At 40.9% G+C, this 22,634-nt stretch overlaps 1 protein-coding gene across 5 annotated transcripts in view; it reads right to left on the minus strand.

Annotated features, from left to right (window-relative positions):
- The window catches only part of TMTC2 (transmembrane O-mannosyltransferase targeting cadherins 2), a 379,113-nt gene that overhangs the window by 58,875 nt on the left and 297,604 nt on the right, over positions 1–22,634 (minus strand). For all 5 annotated transcript variants that reach the window (XR_012156727.2, XM_073327618.2, XM_073327617.2 and 2 more), the window contains exon 9: positions 6,849–6,930. Coding sequence is in view for 4 of the 5 variants with exons in the window: in XM_073327618.2 (XP_073183719.1) it covers positions 6,849–6,930 (82 nt within the window). In the remaining variant the exon portion in view is untranslated. The remainder of the gene's footprint in view (positions 1–6,848; positions 6,931–22,634) is intronic.

Here is a 22,634-nt window from a genome sequence, read left to right on the forward strand (position 1 = left end):
GAAAAATCAGATCCTCCAGAGATGGGAGTCACTGCCATTTTCTTCTTCTATCAGAAGAGTCTTCTTGACTATCAGTGTCCAGATATTATTCTCCCACAGCCTCCTCAAAGGAATGGTTTTCTCCCCAGACAGTGGCACAGAAGACTATGGTAAAAATAGGATTCTATAAGGTTGTAGAATCAAGCATCAACTCTGATTGCATTAAATCTATGGCTAGTAACAGCCTCAATGACTTAACACATGCGACACTGGTGTGTCAGTTGACGTTATCTTTTCTGGTATATTCACAGAACTTAAGAGTTCCAAGAGGAATCTGTGTCAGGATCAAGCTCTGGCTGGTCTAATCCAGCATGTATATCTTCAGTTCATCCAAAGCAACACGATGGAAGGAGAGCAGCAGTCACTGCCTTGTCGGGCCCTGGGAAGAGAACATGGCTGATTGGCGTCAACAGCATTAAGACTGGAACCACCAGAACTGTCAGTCATCCACTGCCAGCAGTTAAGAGCAGATGTCACAGGATATACATGGAGTTCTACCGATGGATGTTTTGAGTAGAACTTTCTGGGGGCAATGAGAGGAAAGTCCTTGTTCCAGAGGCTGCGTCAAACATTTCTTAGGTGGTGCAGTTCTGCAACACGACTGGTTGACATAAGCAAATTTACACAGCTGTTTGCTCTGCCAGTTTCTAAACAAATTCACAGGCTATGTGTGACATGTGCCAAAGCAAGAAACACCAGCTCAGAATGTAGCTACCCAGATGGCATGACTCCTGATTGCTTGAGGATTTTGCCTTCAAAGCCTTCTGAGCCAGTTTTGGGCTGAACATACTGGAAGTGTCAGACATGGCCAACAGAACTTACGCTGGATGCCCAAGATGGTGGCAATGCTCCAATCTGCTCTGCTGCTCCTTATTTCCCCTGCATCCTGCTTAACATCTCTCCTATCTGCTTGCTTTAAGGATTACTGTAGATTCTGTCTCTGGGCTAGCTTCCCCCTCTCTCATTTGTTTTTTTCAACATGACTGTATTCCTATTGCCAATGAAATGAAAGTCAGTGCAGGATTTCTTCAAGCCTGTGGGTGCTGCAGCATCATGATTCCAGATTTCACTGTCTTAAAAACCCTGTTATTGCCCCCTCTCATCACTTACCAGTACCCCAGAGATGACCTGGCCAATTGACCACACAGCGGGAATACAGATCTCCCAACACTATATAGAGCCTAAATTCAGGGGAAGGCAGAAGAGGATTCCAATTAAAATCCATTGGTGCTGTAATGTCAGAAATACCTCCCTTTTCTGGCTTCACTTCTTCCTTAAATTGTCTTTTTACAACAACAGACTATGAAGTCCAGGTTATATTTTAGTCGATCCTTAAGAACGGATTGTGCCAGGTTTAAACTCTTAGTTTTTTGAAGTGTCCCTCATGGTCTCTTTTGGGTGGGGTACGAATAGGTGGAGTGGTGAGGGGAGTGAGGCAGTAGGGAATGCATGCACACAGAAACCCCATCTGCCTCACACCAGCAATTACTTAATTGGAATGGGAGAGGCCAGAACCCAACAAGATGTTCAAACTAACTCTATCTTATTAATGACTATTGAGACCTTTGAATTTAGCTTCTTTTGAATAATACATGGGTTCTAATAATTCTAAATCACTTAACTATTCCCTTTTTTATATACAAATGAATTATTCTCATTAGATTAATTATACTTTAACTTAATTAGGTAATTTGCAATTGCATTTCTCTGTGAAGTTCCACTTTCACATTTTTTTTAAGATCATAGTTCAGTTTGGTTAGTTGAGTGCAACTAAAGGTTATGGATCTTTATATGGATGTAGAACCAATGAATAGTGATCTTTGGGTACTATGCGTGGATTTCTGACATCTTTTGTTTCCTATCTTTCACTTTTGAACTGAAAACAACAAAATTCTAAACTGACAGGTTTCAGAGTAGCAGCCATGTTAGTCTGTATCCGCAAACAGAAAAGGAGTACTTGTGGTACCTTAGAGACTAACAAATTTATTTGAGCATAAGTTTTCGTGAGCTAAAGCTCACTTTATCGGATGCATTCAGTGGAGAGATTTATATACACAGAGAACATGAAACAATGGGTGTTACCATATACACTGTAACGAGAGCGATCAGGTAAAGTGAGCTATTACCAGCAGGAGAGCGGGGTGGGGGGTGGGGGGTGGGGAGAGAATCTTTTGTAGTGATAATCAAGGTGGGCCATTTCCAGCAGTTGACAAGAACGTCTGAGGAACAGCGGGTGTGGGGGGCTGGAGGGGGGATAAACATGGGGAAATAGTTTTATTTTGTGTAATGACCCATCCACTCCCAGTCTCTATTCAAACCTAAGTTAATTGTATCCAGTTTGCAAATTAATTCCAATTCAGCAGTCTCTCGTTGGAGTCTGTTTTTGAAGTTTTTTTGTTGAAGAATTGCCACTTTTAGATCTGTAATCGAGTGACCAGAGAGATTGAAGTGTTCTCCAACTGGTTTTTGAATGTTATAATTCTTGACGTCTGATTTGTGTCCATTTATTCTTTTACGTAGAGACTGTCCAGTTTGACCAATGTACATGGCAGAGGGGCATTGCTGGCACATGATGGCATATATCACATTGGTAGATGTGCAGATGAACGAGCCTCTGATAGTGTGGCTGATGTGATTAGGCCCTATGATGGTGTCCCCTGAATAGATATGTGGACACAGTTGGCAACGGGCTTTCTTGCAAGGATAGGTTCCTGGGTTAGTGGTCACACACCACACAACAGAACCACTGTGTGCATCTTTAAGCATAAGCAGTCAAGTCCTTTTTGATGCTCTTGAGTCTAATACAATCCTACAACATAAAACAAGATAATTCCTGACCACTATAATAACTACTCATCCCAAAGTCCCTTTAGAAGTGATCACTTGAAAGAAGCAGCCTATTTCCAAACAAGCTACGTTAATGACCATGAATGTTGAACAGTTTCAAAGTTTGGTGTTTCTGGCTGTTCCCCTGACAGTTTATCATTAAAGCTAATCATTCCAACATCCTGAATGTAAGGCTGATTCTCTGCTTCCTCAACACAACGGGCTACATTTTTTGCTATTTTTCCTGAGAGATGTAGCACAGAAGGTGTGGGTCAGAGTCAGGGAGACAGAAATACAGCTTTATGCCACTTTTGCATTGCCGAGATTCTGAGCTACTGCAGGGCTGAAACAACCCCTGGTGTAGGACAGCGTACTCCCGGAGACTGTTCTGAAGCCCAGAACCCCATAGTGATGTGCACCGTGACCACCACACCCCCTCATGCCTCTGGCCTGCAAACACCACTGTGCTGGGAACTTATGAAGTGGATAACATAGAGCTGCTTTACCTACAATAGGGAAAAATTTCCCCCATACAACTGTGGCTCATTTATGGTGGTATATAGTGGCTGGAGTGGGGACCATCATCTGGCTTAGTGTTTCTAACCTTTGCAATCTTTCAGTATTTCAGCACTCTCATGTTTTAATGTAAGGTTTCAGCGGTCTAAATGTTAGAGGGCCCCACTAAACCAGCTAACATTGACTGACTCCTTACTTTCCATCTAACCAAATGTTTAGACATCATGGGGAGATTTCCAAATATGCAAATGAGAGTTAGGTGGCCAAATGATTTTCACTGGGTAAAAACACCTTTGTTCCTTTGAAAATCTCCCCCTGCAATAAAAAAGTACACTTATTTCATACATGCATAGCAACAAGTTCCCTCCTATTTTATCACAAATGCATACCATAATATAATGAAACCAACTCCATTCCTAGCTTTATGTCAAGGTCCAACTACTAAGCCAATGATCCTCCAAAAAAAACCATACTGGAGCTTTCATTTGGAATGAATTAGTTGACGGACTCCCCTCAAAACCATGTCCTCACTCCATTATGGCACTCTCTCTTTTTCCTCTTTCTGTCATGATGCCCTTCTTGTCACATGGACATTCTCTCTTTTTTCCTCTTTTACAGGTTTTTTGCTGACTCTTGAGTCATTCTCCCCTCTAGACTTGCTGGTAGCTCTAATCTGCCTACCTCATTAAGAGCTACGTTGGTTCCACCCAGTAGACATCCACTGATTTCACCCAAAGTTCAGCTGAATGTTACAGGAAAAGCCTGGACTGGGTGGCAGCCTGAGTTTTCAACTTGGTACTGTACAAGTGAGCTGCTCCTATAGTGAGCTACAATAGAGGCACTATGACAGGGAGGGAAGGTGGATGGCTATGTACTGCGACATATTTTCAGAATGTGTGTAGGAGACAGGGATCTGCATCCCTTATAACTCACCCCAATCACACTGATCCACTCCCTTACTTCTCTCTGAACTAGTCTGGTACCCTCAGTTTGGGAAACACTGTTCAAAACATTGAAACACATAGTAACAAGCCAGTGATCTGAAACTGCAGAATCAAGGTACCAGTGGATTGTCCAGCCAAATGTGCCATCGTGGCACTACCCAAGAAGCCACTGCCTAACTCATCACACATTCCTAAACGTCTTATGTGCCGTTTAGGGTACTTCTCTCATTGATTCACATTCTGCACCACTAACTGTTCAGGGCCACAACTAGATGTAACAGAAAATACAAGGATAAACCTTCAACAAGATAGAACACACTGACAAATTATCCTGATACCTCCAAAAAAGACCACAAGGACAGCAATCAAAGAGGAAGACATATATGGACCCATCATGGGAGCACAAGTAATATAATATCTGCATCAAATAGTATCTGCAGTCTGTACGTACATTGCTGCTCCATTAGCATACAGCCTTTTGAGTCCCCAATGACCACCCTTCCAATTTGGCTCCTCAGTGAGGTGTGCATTTTCTAGGGATGGTGCCAACTCTTTTATTCTTTTTTTCCCAGAGTGTCTTCATGTTTAACGTTTACTTGAGTATAGATATATTTCCCTATGATTTAGCCTTTGACTTATGGGATATGAAGTGTACCTATGACAAGTTGCTAAACCAAATTCATGATTTGTAGAGACAAAACACACAGAGTAAGTGTCCACTAGAGGTTCACTGTCCCTCGACAACTGCATTGTCCCTCGACATATACTTCCAGATTCCTGACCAGGACTTTGGAACAAGCAAAAAAACAGTGAGTTTAGTGCCTGCAGGGGCAGAACTTTGACATAGGGCCATCATCTGCTGTTGGTTACTTTGATGTAAATATGGATTAATGCTACTGGAGTCAATAAGTTATTCAAGATTTATGCTGATATTTCCAAGAGAAGAATTTGATTCATAATCAATAAAGCTCACTGTGGAGATCCCATGCTTTGTAGCAGTGGACCCTCAAGTTCCTCTGCTGTCTCCAGATCCTCCGCATGAAAACAGTCCTCCTCACACAGTTTTTGGATTATAGGGACATCAGAAATCCTATGTATTTTAACTGTGCAAGTGTAGCAGGGATACTAAATCGATGAATAAAGTGGGAAAACATGGAAAATATCACAAAGTCATGAGAAACAGAAGCCTGGAACTGCAGTGAAACATACAGAATCAAGTTGATTGTGGGGCCAAATTTTTGACAGCTGCCCTTGACTTTGCAACCACAGATTTCTGTGATCACCACATCTGAATTTGTGGGCACAAACCAGACAGGCATATACAAATTCATCTGAACGGGCACATATGAATTTGAGAGGTAGGTTAAGGACACTCTGAAAGTTTGGGCCACCATATTAACTGCTACAGTATACAATGCAACAGCTGTCTCATTATTGCAGACTAATGGAATGCATTCCAACAAGATCCAGGAATTAAACATGGGATTCAAAATACAAAATTACACACTACATTTGAACCAACCAAATATAAAATGTCACCAACTGAGATTTAGAAACCACACAGTGAAGTACACAAACAAATGAAGTTATGCCTGGTTAACTATACCTTCTATTTTTATTATTACCATTTCTGTGCACCATCCCTGTGGTTGTTTTGCTTAAACCCAGTGGAGCCAGAAGAGGAAATTAAAACAATATACAAAAATATATGTACTGTATGGCTGTGGTTCCCCATTGCGCTCCCCAACTAAGATTAAATTTATTCTCCCTCCGTATATTTTCCAACAGGGATTACATAACTCATATTTTCTGACTTTTCTATTATCAGTTTTAAACTAGAATAAGAGGCAGCCCATAACGTTAAATATTTTTGGTTCCTTGGGACCAATTACATCTGGAAATATTTTTTTGTAAATCTAGCAAAAACAATCTATCTAAAGATATAATGATACCATCACCCTCAAATTAACTGAGTGCTTTGCATCATTTAAGCACATGACTAGCTTAGTATTAAAAAGGTATAGCCAAACCTACCAAAGCCTTTTAAAATACTTGTCTGTTTCAAGCCACAAGGAAAATAGGGGGAAGGCAGATGGACAGCCTATAACTACTTACTAGGAAACAGAATCTTAGCTGTTCTGCCCTGGTACACACTTAAGACGATCTTTAGTTGCCCACCCACAGGCAGCAAGCAGAGCTCGGTCAATGTTGTTAACAATAACAAACACGTCTATGAAACCTTTTTACATATAGTGATATTCATCTTCCTCCTTTCCCAACAGAGACACAGCAATTTGGAAATTTCCCTCCCAGAAGGAAAATTTTGCAAAAATCTGAAAATACCCGCCTCTATCTTTGTTGTGATTAACAAATTGAAATGGAGACCAAGTTCTACATGGTAGTTTAGTTTCTTTTGCTTGAACAGAGGTGTTTTGCCAGTAGCAGTTTTTAAATTTTTAATCACTCAAAGAGATTAACAGCAAACGCGGAAAATGCAAGGAAACCTATCTATCAGAAACTCACCGTAATGCATGTAACCATTGCCTTTGGTAGGATCCAGCTGAATAGCCTTCAAGAAGTACTTTTCTGCCTCATTCTTGCGGCCCTTAAAAAAAAAAAAAAAGGAGAGAGAAAAAATGGATTATCTTAACACTGAGTCACCCTGGAGACATCCTGTACAGTCTACCACATGCTCCACACTTTCCAAATTCCAGACACAAGAACAACACAATTACTATTATCACCAGATTCAACCTAAGTAAATAGGAATTAAATGGCAAAAAACGTCATTAACAGATTTAAAGTCCACACATTAATAGATTCCAAGGCCAGAAGGGCCCTCTGTGATCATCTAATTTGACCCCCCTGATTGTTAAATTAAATCTAATTTAACACAGACCATAGAACCACTCTGAAAAAAAATCTAGAGCAGGTATTTTTGAAAAAGAAAAAAAAAAGTCCAATCTTAATTTAAAAATTGTCATTCATGGAGACTCCACCATAACCCGTGGTAAATTGTTCCAATGGTTAACTACTCTCACTTTAAAAAATTTACTCTTTTATTTCCAGTCTGAATTTGGCAATCTGCAGCTTCCAGCCATTGGATTGGATTGTACCTTTGTCTACTAGACTGAGTAGCCCATTATCAAATATTTGTTCCCAACGTAAGTACTTATAGCCTGTAATCAAGTCACCCATCACCTACTTTTCATTAAACTGAACAGCTTGAGCTCCTTGATTCTCTCTCTCTTTAAGACATGTTTTCTAGTCCTTTAAATCATTCTTGTGGCTCTTCTCTGAGCCCTCTCTAATTTAATCAACATCCTTCTTGAATTGTGGACACCAGGACTGGACACAGTATTCCAGCAGCAGTCACAGCAGAGTAAAATAACCCCTGTACTCTGATGACAGCTTGTGCCCTTCCAGAACATAGAGTTCTGCAACACTCAAACTTCAGAAAACCAAGAAACACAAAGTTAGGGTACATATCCAGGTAATACCCAGATATTTTGTTCAATATCTTCATAAATGATCTGGAGGATGGTGTAGATTGCACTCTCAGAAAATTTGCGGATGATACTAAACTAGGAGGAGTGGTAGATACGCTGGAGGGGAGGGATAGGATACAGATGGACCTAGACAAATTGGAGGATTGGGCCAAAAGAAATCTGATGAGGTTCAATAAGGATAAGTGCAGGGTCCTGCACTTAGGACGGAAGAATCCAATGCACCGCTACAGACTAGGGGCCGAATGGCTAGGCAGCAGTTCTGCGGAAAAGGACCTAGGGGTGACAGTGGACGAGAAGCTGGATATGAGTCAGCAGTGTGCCCTTGTTGCCAAGAAGGCCAATGGCATTTTGGGATGTATAAGTAGGGGTATAGCGAGCAGATCGAGGGACGTGATCATTCCCCTCTATTCGACATTGGTGAGGCCTCATCTGGAGTACTGTGTCCAGTTTTGGGCCCCACACTATAAGAAGGATGTGGATAAATTGGAGAGAGTCCAGCGAAGGGCAACAAAAATGATTAGGGGTCTAGAACACATGACTTATGAGGAGAGGCTGAGGGAGCTGGGATTGTTTAGTCTGCAGAAGAGAAGAATGAGGGGGGATTTGATAGCTGCTTTCAACTACCTGAAAGGGGGTTCCAAAGAGGATGGCTCTAGACTGTTCTCAATGGTAGCAGATAACAGAACGAGGAGTAATGGTCTCAAGTTGCAGGGGGGGAGGTTTAGATTGGATATTAGGAAAAACTTTTTCACTATGAGGGTGGTGAAACACTGGAATGCGTTACCTAGGGAGGTGGTAGAATCTCCTTCCTTAGAGGTTTTTACGGTCAGGCTTGACAAAGCCCTGGCTGGGATGATTTAACTGGGAATTGGTCCTGCTTCGAGCAGGGGGTTGGACTAGATGACCTTCTGGGATCCCTTCCAACCCTGATATTCTATGATTCTATGATTCTAATCTTCTTTTTGCCTCCCTAGAGATGGCAATAGCCACAATCAATTATCTGCATACACTACAGCTGGATTTAGTGTGAGACTTGTAGCTGTACTGAATGGTGGAAGCAGTAGGTGGGACAGTTTGGTCGAGGTGTATTCAGAGATGGGGATTAGTTTGAGGAGCATCACAGAGCTGTGATTGTGATAGAAGAGTGTGCATCTTGAGGAGCTAGTCTGCATCATTTTGTTGAAAAAAATGTGTAGTTTTTTCACTAGCAAGGCCCTGGGAGGCAGGAGGTCTTGCCACAGAAACTGTCAGTAGGGAAGTAAGATAAAAGACTTGTCTACAGGTGTACTGAAGGGTAAGGGAAAGCACAGGGTTAGATGGTATCCTGTAAGTATGAAGTGGTTGTTATATTTCACAGGTGCAAGCAATCCAGCAGGAGAGTAGGCTATGGCTACAATTAAATGCTACAACAGCACAGCTGAATGAGAACACTTCAAGGAGATGAATAGAGCCTGAAACAATAGTTCTGAAATATGTGAATGGCTCCATTCATGTCAGCAGGTGTTTTGCTCCCCTCTCCCCAGTGCTGGAAAGCCTGCGATATGCAACAAGCGTACCCATTCTCAGCTCCTTCCCCAGTGTCTGCAGTGTGTTCTCAGTGCATGCTCCAGTATGCCTGTTCTCAGCTACACATGCAGAGGGGAGCTTCCCCAGATCCTGTGTGCATAGCAGGGGGCAGGAGGGAGAGAGAGAGAGGCTCAGACCCTCAGAAGAACAAGGGCCGCAGATCTCAGCTCAAATGAGGGTGGCCAGACCACCACAGATGGCCCACCGCAGATCGTGGTACACCCTCGGGAGGGCAATGTAGGGCTGACAGGCACCTCTGCCCCTATTTTCCCTTTGTCACACACCCCTACACCTACACCCCCGCCCCTCCTGGCTCCCTAACTCCTCTCCTATCCACCCATCCCCATTTCTTTTCCTCTCCATAATCCCCTCACTACACACCAAATCCCTCTCTCCCCATTTCTAACTACTCTTCCAGCACTAATCACCCTCCCCTTTCAGCCAGCATTTGCAGGTATCATTTTATTTTATTTTCATAAATCGTTTCAAACATTTTCTGCTATATTCAGATTAAATCCATTTCCTCAAAATAATTTAAAAAATCCACACTCCTTTGACAGCAGCAGAGTGGAGCAATGTGCCCATTTTCTATTTCAGATTTCTACCTTGAATTAGATTTGAACTCACAGTGCCCATTTGGTGTTCAGAGTAATGGCTAAAACAGTCCCTAAGCTCCTTACAGATCCTGTGAATCTTAGGTGCCTCTTAACACTCTCGGGTGCTCCTTTTTGCACATGTGCAGTGTAATGCATTAAGTGTATCCCTCACACTTGCTTGCTGGAACACTTAACTGGAACACTTAACTGGAAAAGCAAACTCTTCTTCTAATGTTTTAATTTGGTTTCCCCTGGAGGGCTGGTTGGTGTAATACTCTCTGTTGGGATAACCTTTGAGCGTTTGAGACTCTGGTGTGATTATCTGAGCTCTGGTTTGATCTCTATCTGTGTGCCAAACTACATTGCCAGAATGTAACAAATTTAAGAAAAGCTGTTTGCCCCCCAAGGCTGTATCTCAGGAACATCTTGTTCAAATGATCCCAAACTTAGATCACTGACCAAACCCTGCATCCCCCGAGACACACAAAATTTCAAGGGAATCCAAATAACCATATGGATTTTAGAGTTCTTACAAGAGTCAAGCTTTAAAACAGAAAGCCCGTCTTGACCCTAACTACAGCAGAGCTGCTGGAACATTCCAGGGTTACAAGTTTTGTGGTTGACTATTTTATGCTGCTGATCTCCAGGCACACAGATAAATGTGGTCAACACTATCAATGTTCAGGATCTAAGGAAAAGGTGGAAATCCATTGTAATAAATATTGTAAAGGATCTTGGTAAACTGTGAGCTAATTTTCTGGACAAGTGCCAGGATAAGCATAACTCCAAAACAAAACTGGGGTATGAAAATGAAAGTTAGATACACTCATATGCTAAAAATACACACACTGATTTAATCACCTAGAACCGTGGACACAAGATTTTGTAAAATCTCCTATATTTGTGTTCTACGTTTATTTGCAGAGATATTAAAGTGCTACTCTCTTTCACACTCATATTAAAAAAAAGATTTCATGGGAAGTAAGAGCTTTGCAGGTCAATATAAAAGTGATACCAATCTTTTAAGGAAAATGTCTTTGACCTGGTAAACTACCAAAGCTATGACGAGAAAGGCAAGGGAAAGACACAGAAACAGTTGTAAGTTAACAGACCATGATTTTTATTAATAAAAATCAACAGTACCTTTTGTTGTTTAGTACTCCAAAACCACTAAACCCAAGCACTATCATGAGCCCAGGGACAAAGGAAATCTACGGCTTATTACTCTTTCCTCATGGAGAAAATAACCAAACTGTATTGTACCAATAATTTGGTATCCTGTCTCAGACACTAGCCAGTATCAATTATGCAATAACATGCCTATGACTGCAGTTTATTCCTAGTCCCAAGCAGAGAGTTGGTTTGTATTGTGAGACATGAGCACCTCAGAATTAAAATGACTAATTTTAACTAAATGCAGCTGATGTGGAAGTAAGACTTCTTGATCTGTAATTCTCAGGATTGCCCTGAGTGCCATTTTAAAGATACATACAACATAGCCTACCCTATAATCACTTGGTATAGAAGCAGATTTTAATCAGATTGAGTATTGCATGCATTCTGTACTGCGGGCATCTATCACATAATGTAACATTCAAACAATAACAAGAATTGCTCATAATGATCACTACACCAAATCCTCAGCCCACCCCTCCTCAACAGCCTGAGAAGAGAAAAGGGGCTTTACAGTGAATCCAGAAAGTTAACAAGTGCAGGTGAAGATAGTGGGGACAAATTCCAAAGTCAAGGTCCCCTCTCAGAAGCCTCCTCATTTATACTTCAGGGGATTCATAAAGTATCTCTCATGAAAGGGAAGAATTTGGCCCTTATTGTCCAATAACATTATCCTCAGTTTCCAATCCTCATACTTCAGACCCCTTGTCAAGCCCCTGAACAGATTTTGGAAAATTAATCCTTCCCAATTACCCACAATGCAAGCGACTGCTCTGTCCTAACCACTGCAATCACATGATAGATGAGGCTCTTTTACATTTAGATGCTGAAGCACCTTTCATCCCAAAATATTTTTCAAAATACATTGTACAAGTGTACAGCAATCCCTTCCTCCACCAGTGAAATGGAGCTGCCTCTGTGGGAGAAAGGCAGCAATTCTTTTTAAACAGCACGCAGCAATAGTTCAGCGCAAGAAGTGAAGAAGAATGGTGTATCCAATTGAAACTACCAGGGGAATTCAGGTAGACAGAGTAATTATTCAAGTTCAAATTGGTTCAGGATACTAAGTTAACATCCTTACTCTGGCAAAAAGGGTCATGTCACAAAGTTCAGCCTGGAGATTCCAAAATTGTAGGCACAGACTGCATGTGTCACGAATGCCAACAGAATTAACATTTACAGATCGTGCATCATTGCTCTTTTAACAGACTAATACAATTAGTCTTAGCTGACTGCATTCTGTCTTATGCATACTCAAGTTGCTATTCCTACTGAAAAAAGAACAGTTCACTGAAGATAGTTCTATAAACAGAAGATTCATATTTTATGACTATGTCTATAAGACCACAAGCATTTGTCAAATATAATTTACTTTCACCTATTCAATTCACCAGAATATGTTACCACTATATTCTGTTTGGCACTTTCCAAATGTAATACTGCACCCAGCTTAAGTCATTCAGGGAAACAGAGTACATAATGGCGACGGGTGCCCATACAAATAGCATCATTAAAATGATTGTTATTGAGAGGCAAAAATGCTCATTAACAAAAAGAGGAAAAAAGTCATACATTACATCACCCGAGGCATAAACTGAAGTGACAGCAAATGAACAGTGCAGAACCATTTATCCAGGTTGGCCATCATTTTAATATATCCACATTTGTCAAAAAATGATTAAGAATGTTCTCTTCCAAAGTGACACTCTGAAGAAACTGGCATCAAACTCCACCTAAAGAGTCCTCTTCCAAGACATTTGTGTACTGCTAAAATGTCAATATATCAGCACACATTTTGTAAGCTTTGTTTAGGTGTCAGATGATATAAACCCCAGTCATTTGACAGAATCAGGCTATATCACTATTAAACGTTGGCATTTATCAAACTTACATTTTCTACTAGCCACTGGAAGTACTCCTTTGCTAGCACAAGAGGATGCATATGGTGAAACAGTCAGGTTTAGAGGACAACACCTGCCCTTTCCCCCACTCTATTGTAAGGATTCAGTGCTAAGTAGAACACAGGATGGAAGGGGATAGGTTCAAAATATTAAGGGAAATACATAATTAGTTATTAAAATAGTTGAAACATTAAATTGCTGTGGACTGGCATATTGCGTGCATATTCATTTTTATGTACAATGACCCCTACAAATGAAGGAATTGAAGATCACGGAAAGCTCTCAATTTTTAACAGCGAGGGTAAGCAGTTGTATACGTATATACACATGCCTTGGAAACCTCACAAAGTGAAAATACAGCTTTACAACTGCAGGACAGAGTCCTATGTCCAAGATAAAATGGTTATTCATAAGTTTTTAATGGGAAGACTCAGTGGCTCTGAGAATTACAAATGGGATAAAACATGCCTTTCAACTACAGGTCACCAGCTCATATGCAGTCCAACTCAGTAGCAAACAGAAGTGCGTCATATGACAGCTTCTTCTTTGCTTGTGAGAAATGAGTAGATAGTTTTAGCCCACATTCTAATGGAGAAGTGCCAACTTCTCTCTCTCACACACACGCACATCATAACTGATACTAATTGGCATGTCAGTGAGGGAACAAGAATTCAATCATCATAAAGAAATAATATTATATATATAATTATATATATAATATATATTATAATAATAATATTCTAATAACATTAGAAAGTCAGTTTAGAAAAAGCTTGTACTGCTCCTATCCACACTATATTTGTCTGGGCCTTATCCAGAGGTCCCTAATTCAGGCAAAATACCCATTCAGTTCAGTGAAACACTTCCATGTGTAAGGGCTCCTTGCTCATGTTGCTCGAGAATAAATAGAAGATGGGAGTATGTCCACTGCTATCACTCCAGTATCCCATGTGAATTTAAAGACACCTGCCCCCCCACCAAATTCTAGGTATCCATTTTTGAATATGTTAGCTGTAGTGTTTATCCTAACTGTCATTTCTAACAGATTATGGGCCTCATTCTACAAATATTGTCAGACACAGTGCTCAACTGGGCCTTCAAATAAAAGACTTTGAAGTTACCATGACTGAGGGAGTGACTGGAGGAAAGTTAGTCATTTAAGGAAAGTACACATCTATCCAAATCAACTGGCATGTATTTCCTTGACTAGAACTCTCCCTGCCCCACTCAGAAATAACGGAAAAAGCCAGCAACAGCAATTTCTCCTCACTCTGCTGGTAGAATTTGTAAAGCTCACGTTGAGACAGCTGATGTACTTCAAGCTGCTAGAAACCTTAAAATCCTAAACAACTAATAAGACCGGGAGAGGTTAATGTAGTTAAGCAGTTCTGAATAATGTACTTTCGTAGATTTATATGCACTGCTAGCTACCAGTAAGGTGGCTCCCTCAACCTCATTCATTTAAGAAATGGGTGTCCATTAAAAACATTAAGAATCCCCTCTTTTCTCCTCAAAAATACGTATTTGTACCATGAGAGTTACATAATTGCACTGCACATTATTTTGGAAGCATGCAGCATGGCAAAAGTTAGGGGGGTGAATTTTAACATACAAACAGTCCTAAATTCCACCCCCAAAGTTCCACCATAGTTGAAATTGTACAAGGCTTTAATAAGTGAAGAAGCAAAAGTCCCTGTTTTGCATAGCCTTATGCTGGTGAGAGTTTGGTGGCACAGTGGAAAATTAAATCTACGCGTCAAACAAAATGGACTCTCATTCCCTACGACCAGTCCTCTTGATTCCTCTTTATGAACAATCACTTTTTTTCCAAAGGACTAAGCAATTAAAATAACTTTTTGAGTAGAAAAAAAGTGACAAAGACTAGAGAGTAGGGGAAGCCAGAGTATTTTACATATCTTCTTTTGTATTGCTGAAGGCTTCTGAATGCCTGTATGAAAGATAATGTTCCCAACAACAGAAAGAGTAAGTGTGTGAGGCCACAGAGTCTGTGAAAGACTTTTGCTTCTGCTTTCTGGAGGGGAAAAAGAAAAAGAAACCTGTTCAATGAACCACCTTCTTTGCCTTATTAAAATGGGTGGGTGCTCCGGGGCTGGAGCACCCACAGGAAAAAAATAGTGAGTTCTCAGCACCCACTGGCGGCCTCGCTGATCAGCGTCTCCCCCTTGCTGCAATCAGCTATCCAGTGGCAGGCAGGAGGCACTGGTGGGAGGGAGAAGGGGGTAGAAAGAGGCGGGGCAGAGGGGAGGCCTTGGGGGAAAGAGGTGCAGTGGAGGCAGGGCCTGGGGTGGAGTGGGGGTTGAGCACTCCCGGGGAAATGACAAAATCGGTGCCTGTGCACAAGACAATTAAAAACATGAATATAATGGAACCACATAGATATTTACATGTACTATTGAGTAATTACGTGATCTAATTCAGGGATCGGCAACCTTTGGCCCCGGCGGGCTGGGCCAGTTTGTTTACCTGCCGCGTCCACAGGTTTGGCCGATCACAGCTCCCACTGACCGCGGTTCACTGTTCCAGGCCAATGGGGCTGTGGGAAGTGGCAGCCAGCACATCTCTCGGCCCACGCCACTTCCCGCAGCCCCCATTGGCCTGGAGCAGCAAACTGCGGCCAGTGGGAGCCGTGATTGGCCGAACCTGCGGAAGCGTCAGGTCCTGGCGGGCCGCGTGCCAAAGGTTGCCGATCCCTGATCTAATTCTTGTAAACTTTTTACTCTGGAAGATCTGATACTAAGCAGTCCTCTGGATAAAAACCCATATTGAGGAGGTGAAGGGGATGTAAGTACCTACCTGGACTGATTCCACTCTACCTAGCCGTCCTGGGCCCAGAGGAGTTTTGTGCCCCTGCCAATTACTGGGAGGCATACCCCTGCTTGTCTCCCCTTGTGCATGTCTCCCTTCAAAGTGTTCTGTTCAGTGCCATATCATCTAGTCCAGTCCCCTGCACTCATGGCAGGACTAAGTATTATCTAGACCATTCCTGAAAGGTGTTTGTCTAATCTGCTCTTAAAAATCTACAATGATGAAGATTCTACAACCTCCCTAGGCAATTTATTCCAGTGCTTAACCACCCTGACAGTTAGGAAGTTTTTCCTAATGTCCAACCTAAACCACCCTTGCTGCAATTTAAGCCCATTGGTTTTTGCCCTATACTCAGAGGTTAAGGAGAACAATTTTTCTCCCTCTTCCTTGTAACAACCTTTTATGTACTTGAAAACTATTATGTCCCCTCTCAGTCTTCTCTTCTCCAGACTAAATAAATCCTGGTTTTTTTTCAATCCTCCCTCTTAGGTCATATTTTCTACACTTTCTATCATTTTTGTTGCCTCTTCTCTGGACTTTCTCCAGTTTGTCCACATATTTCCTGAAATGTGGTGCCCAGAACTAGACATAATTCTCCAGTTGAGGCCTAATCAGCGCGGAAGAATTACTTCTTGTGTCTTGCTTACAACACTCCTGCTAATACACTGCAGAATGATTGCTATTTTTGCAAAAGTGTTACACTGATGACTCATATTTATCTTGTGATCCACTATGATCCCCAGATCCCTTCCTGCTGTACTCCTTCCTAGGCAGTCATTTCCCATTTTGTATGTGTAACTGATTGTTCCTTCCTAAGTGGAGTACTTCACATTTGTCCTTATTGAATTTCATCCTATTTTCTTCAGACAATTTCTCCAGTTTATCCAGATCATTTTGAATTTTAATCCTATCCTCCAAAACACTTGCCACCCCTCCCAGCTTGGTATCATCCACAAACTATACTCTCTATACCATTATCTAAATCATTGATGAAGATATTGAACAGAACCAGATCCAGAACTCATCCAAGCAGGACCCCAGTCGATATGCCCTTCCAGCTTGACTGATAAGTACTCTCTGTAAATGGTTTTCCAACCACTTGTGTACCCACCTTATAGTAGCTCCATCTAGATTGTATTTCCCCAGTTTGTTTATGAGAAGGTCATGCAACACAATATCGAAAGTGAAGATATGCCATATCTACCACTTCCCCCGCTCCACAAGGCTTGTTACATGCGAACATGTCCTCTTTTATGACATCCCACCACTTGTTCTTGGGTCTGCCTATGTTTTTTCATTCAATCTTGAAATCTGTTCAACTCTTGTAACCTACATAGTTGTCAGGACTGTGCTTTACATGATCAGATCATTCAGTCTGCACTCCCTCTATTCTTCGTTTGTGGGTGTTACTTTGAACATGTCTCGAATATACACATTCCTCATACGGTCTTTCTTTCACCACTCATCCATCTCAACATTTGGATTTCTATGGAACAGATCATTTGCTCACGTTATATGAAATCAGTACAAATAAAAAATAGTGCTGTACATGAAAGAAAGTGTGGAATACCAATTGAACTGTTTTAGTTTTTTGCTTTTCCTTAGGGTCCAAGAGGAATTTACCAAACAGGAATAACAAACTTTTATTAAGACACAAAAGGGCTGTAAAAAAGTATTAGACAAATTTTAAAGAAAATAATTTCTTCACACACTTGGAGATATATTTACTGTATGGAAAATATTGAGTATTCACCTCTATCATTATTCTATAGACTATTATTATATCCTGACCACATAATGAAAGCAGAATTGATGCATGTGAAATTAATTCCCATATTAGGCACTTTCCTTTCCATCCAGTCCTAAGGCACTTTTTATCAGTTTTGATGAAGCAGAGTATTAATGTCTACCTGTGTTCCATGACAGTAAATTCACCGTCTTCACATATTGTTTTCATTGAATTCTATAAATTCTTACTGAAGAAAATTTGGCCTATATCCTGCATTCTTCTGTGTTTACAGTCAAATTTACTGTATGTAGACTAGTAACAGGTAACTGGAGGCCTATATTGTACCGTGTAACAAAATAAAGATATTTCTTTCTTTCACGAAAACAGTTAATTGTGCATTTGCCTTCCCTGTTTCCAGTCATGAGCTTTAAATTTGCATGAATGAGAAAGAGCAATTTATGGCTTCCACTATCCTATTCACAGGAGCAAGACACAATGTTATTTACCAACCGGTAATCTGAATACCTTTTAAAATTTATTTTACAATGAGAGAGCCTTTCATTTTACAATTAGTCCCACCGAATTTTGGCATACAGTCAAAAATATGTCCTAATGGAATTGAGAAGTATATTCATGGATATAGTTTTATGACATGTGGCCAACTTCAGGAAATACAACCTTGATAGATGCCAGTTATGGAAATATCTCTAGCTAGGAAATCCTGTCATTTAAGACATAGACATATCTATGTATACTGGATAAACCACACCTAAAGCAACTGGGGGATAATGGCCATAAAGCAATGCAATGTGACTTTTATATTCAGACATATTCAGAGAGAGGCGGGGGGGGGGGGGCAATGAGAAACTGTGTAATATATGTTTGGTGTGTAAAAATTGATCCCAAAATTGGAACTCCAGGCCCAAACCACCTCTGAACTTTAGGAAACTTTAGAATTAGATCCAAACTTTCTGACTTGGACCCCTCTCTAATAATAATGGCATGGTCTCAAGCTTGGTTCAATTTGGCTAGATCATAGGTGGACCCCACAGAGGGTTTAATACAATAGAAAATTATGTCATATATATGTGTGTGTGTATATATATATATATATATATATATATATATATATATATATATATATATAGCACTCTGAAGATAAGCCACTGTTCTCAAATTTAAGACTTGTCAATAAATGCTGGAATGGTGATAATGGCACTTTATTACACAGCAGTCAAAAAGCCAACCAGTTAGTCATTTTTGGATGTCAGTCAATGATGGATTGAATTTAATTGAATATGGACATACCCAGGAATCCTATATCCATAATACTCTGCTATGATGGGAATTAAACTGGAAAATTCAACTTTTATTAAAAAATTCCTCCTATGAACAATTTTACCTTCCAAGATATTTAGCCTCCAAAAATGAAATATCTAACTGGTTCAGCCATCTAACTGAGTTGGCCCATTTAGAAACTGTGTCTTTTCATGCAAGTGAAAAATTTCTAGAGTTTGAGAGCATTTAATAAACAATCCTAGAAATGTTATTCCTACTATAGTTATATTATGCTGTTTTCAGCTAATCACTATGTAAAATACCATAAACTACTCCAGAAAATTACATTAAACTTATATATACATTTGAATGTATTTCAGCATTTCAATTTCAAAACTTTTTTTAAAGAACAGTAACTCAGGGACTAATCTTCACTATTCCTGTTTGGTACCAATATGCAAATATTACCCTTGTTTTTTTACACAGAGGAAAAAGGAGATGGGCAAAGCACAATACCTCTTACAGCCAGAAAGAACATCATTGCCAGAGCTGCAAAACAGAACTTTAGAGATCCTGGCTCTTACTCCTCTTTTCAGATCATTGGAACATGCTTGACTGATAAAATCATTAATAGTAATGGATCAAACTCAGTTGATCCGTGTAGCGGGGTGGTCACCTGCTCCTGCCCTGAAGGGCTTAAGACAGCCCAGGAGAGGGCTATGGCTGGGAGCAAGCAGTACCCCGGCTGACTGGGGGAAGCAGGCTCAGCTGTGGCCACGCCCCAATCAGGGCTCAGCTGGCCCTTGTAAGAGGGCAGTAGGCCAGGAGCAGAGAGTCTCCTCTAATTGTGGAGGGAAATGGGCCTGGCTGCTGGGGAGCATACCAGGGTACCTGAGGTGAAGCAGGGCTGGGGAAGGCCAGAGGAGCTGAGAGGCTCCAGACTGGAGAAGCCCCAGGCTGCAGGCCTGGCAGATGGCCTAAGATAGGGTACTAGGGTTGCAACAGGACAGCCCACAGTAGGCAGAGGCAGCAGGTCCAAACACCCCTTGCCTGTGATGATTGGCTTCTACGCTGCAGTCCGTCCCAGTGTGTGGGGGCTCTATGGTGACTGGCAGTAGCCAAAGACTGAGGTGAGGTGGGGTGGGGATAGTGGGTAGGGGTTCCCTGGGAGAGGGAGACCCAGATCTGTGGGGGGTACTGCCAAGGGGCAGCACCCCAGGGAAAAGGGGCACCGGGGTCCGGGAGGGACATGGGGGCCAGCAGCAAGTGGGACACTGGCCTGCACAAGGTTCTCCGGAGGCTGGAAGAGCTAATTCTCTGGGAGACCAGCAGGAGGCACTGCAGGGGTGAGTCCTGCCCCATGACAATCCGTTAAGTTTTCTTTCCTTTTGTCCCATCCTCTCCTTTTCTCCCTTCCTCATACTTCCATGCTCATATCTGTTTAATTTTATTTTGTTCTGTCATTCAGGGTATGCACTAATTATTCATTAATATTGCTTATATATAATAAGGGAGGGGACTTTAGCAACAACAGATTCTTGGAGCATGTCTACATTTACTGTGGATCGACGCTGCAACAATCGAACCACTGGGGGTTGATTTAGTGGGATTAGTGAAGACCCACTAAATCAACTGCAAATCGCTCTCCCATTGACTCTGGTATTCTACTGGAACAGGAAGCTTAAGGTAAGTCAACTGGAGAGCTTCTCCTGTCGACCCAGTGTGGTGTAGACACCACAATAAGTCGACCTAAGCTATGTCAACTCCAGTTACGTTATTCACTTAGCGTAACTGAGGTCGACTTAACCCCGTAGTGTAGACCTGTCCTTAGTCAGATCCTTTGTTGCTGTTGGATACCCAATAGGCTTTTTATATCCAATTTGACTAATAGTGCGCATTGACAATTTGAACTCCAATTTTCTTACTGGTCAGTTGTGCAACACTGGCAGCAAACACTCTAGGGAAGATTTTGGCCACCTACTGGGGATATGTTTAAAATTTGAGGGATCAGGTTTAACTTTAAGTTTTACTCTAAGACAGGATAGAGGCTTATAAATAATTTTATTTCTTGGAGTTTAATTTAAGAGTCCTTAACTATTATATGTGTGTGATTTATTTAATCATATTAAACAATCTGGATTACATGGAATCACCTAGTATGATTGTTACTGAATTTACTATGGCTGAGAACTGAAATACAGAAACTTTATGAAGCAAATTATTTCCCCCCCAATATTTAAGGGTCAATTTTGAAGCTGGTAAAAATAAGAGATTAATAGCACTATGTGGAGCCATGTAAAAGGCAAATCAATACTGCATGTTTTTCCAAAGAGATTCACCAGAACATTTTTCAGAGTAACAGCCGTGTTAGTCTGTCTTTGCAAAAAGAAAAGGAGTACAGCTCACGAAAGCTCTTGCTCAAATAAATTGGTTAGCCTCTAAGGTGCCACAAGTACTCCTTTTCTTTTTTCACCAGAACATATAATTCCTAAACTACTACTTCCTAATTTTGTATTATTGGGCCGTTTCTTAAGCAAACTAACCACTATTTGCATTATTACAAACTATAGACATTGTGATGTGAGCAGAAATCCACTTGGGATATATAAAATTGAAACCTTCAAACTGGTTCCATCTATGACCCCGAAGTAAAGTTTCTAGAAAGAGACTAGTACATCCAACATCCTTGCCTATCCAGTATAAGCAGATGCCAATTGACAGCCTTCAGTAGGCAAAAGGTTTTAGGCTGAATGCCTACTGAACTTAGACTAATGCAAAAATGGCCTTGCTTATGTATGACGTTTCCTTAGCATGTGTGCTGACACTTTCTCCCTTTGAAAACTTTGCTCACACAATGCAAAGAAAATCACAGTACATGCTCAAGGCTGCACCTGGGCCTGTCATTTTTGACAAAGAGACGCCATTACATTTTATAAATGGAGTTCTGCAATGCATACAAATTATGTTTTTTCTTGTGAAGAAGAAATAAATTACCTAAGTAAGGCAAAAGCTCAGGTGCTTTGGCTGTAACCCCCATGTTTTCCCAGTTGACTGATTAGGTCAGATAGGATGTTGCTTTCACCAGTATGTTTCTCAAACAATTTATTTAACTTAGCACGCAAGATCTTAAGAGAGCTTAAAAAATGCATAACATTCAGGTATTGCTGACCCAAATGGCTAAATTTGGTTTTTGAGAAATGATAAATAAAATAAAATGAAGAACTTAAACACCAGCCAACTGGCTGCTTCCTAGCTATCCTACTAGCTGAGCTACTAATCATGCTTTTTAACTGCTACATTTAGCTGTTCTTATATAAATTCTGCAAAAATGTACCTGAGTGAGCATAATTTTTAGATATGAACACACAGCATTATCTGATGTATGAGTCGCAAAATACTTGTGACCGTTGATTCTAGGTAAGAAGATCCAAATTCATTATGCTATTCCTTTGGAGAACAATATTCAAGCATTTCAAGTTTTGTCAGTTTTTCTGCATGATCTGTTTCCTCTTGGCATTTCCCATATCCCAGAAAAGGTATAAAGACATTACAAATATTTACACAACAGAACAGCACAGGGAGTGTATAATTTTAGTGTAGGATTTTCCGAAGAGCTCAGTGTTGGCCTACCTCTTCTCCCAATTAAGCCAATGAGAGCTTTATCATCTACTTCAAAGGGAGCAGAATTGAGTGCTTTGTTCTAACACCCATCGTTTCATGTTCTCTGTGTA

This window comes from Lepidochelys kempii, chromosome 1, assembly GCF_965140285.1.
Source record: "Lepidochelys kempii isolate rLepKem1 chromosome 1, rLepKem1.hap1, whole genome shotgun sequence".
NCBI classification, from domain to species: domain Eukaryota; kingdom Metazoa; phylum Chordata; order Testudines; family Cheloniidae; genus Lepidochelys; species Lepidochelys kempii.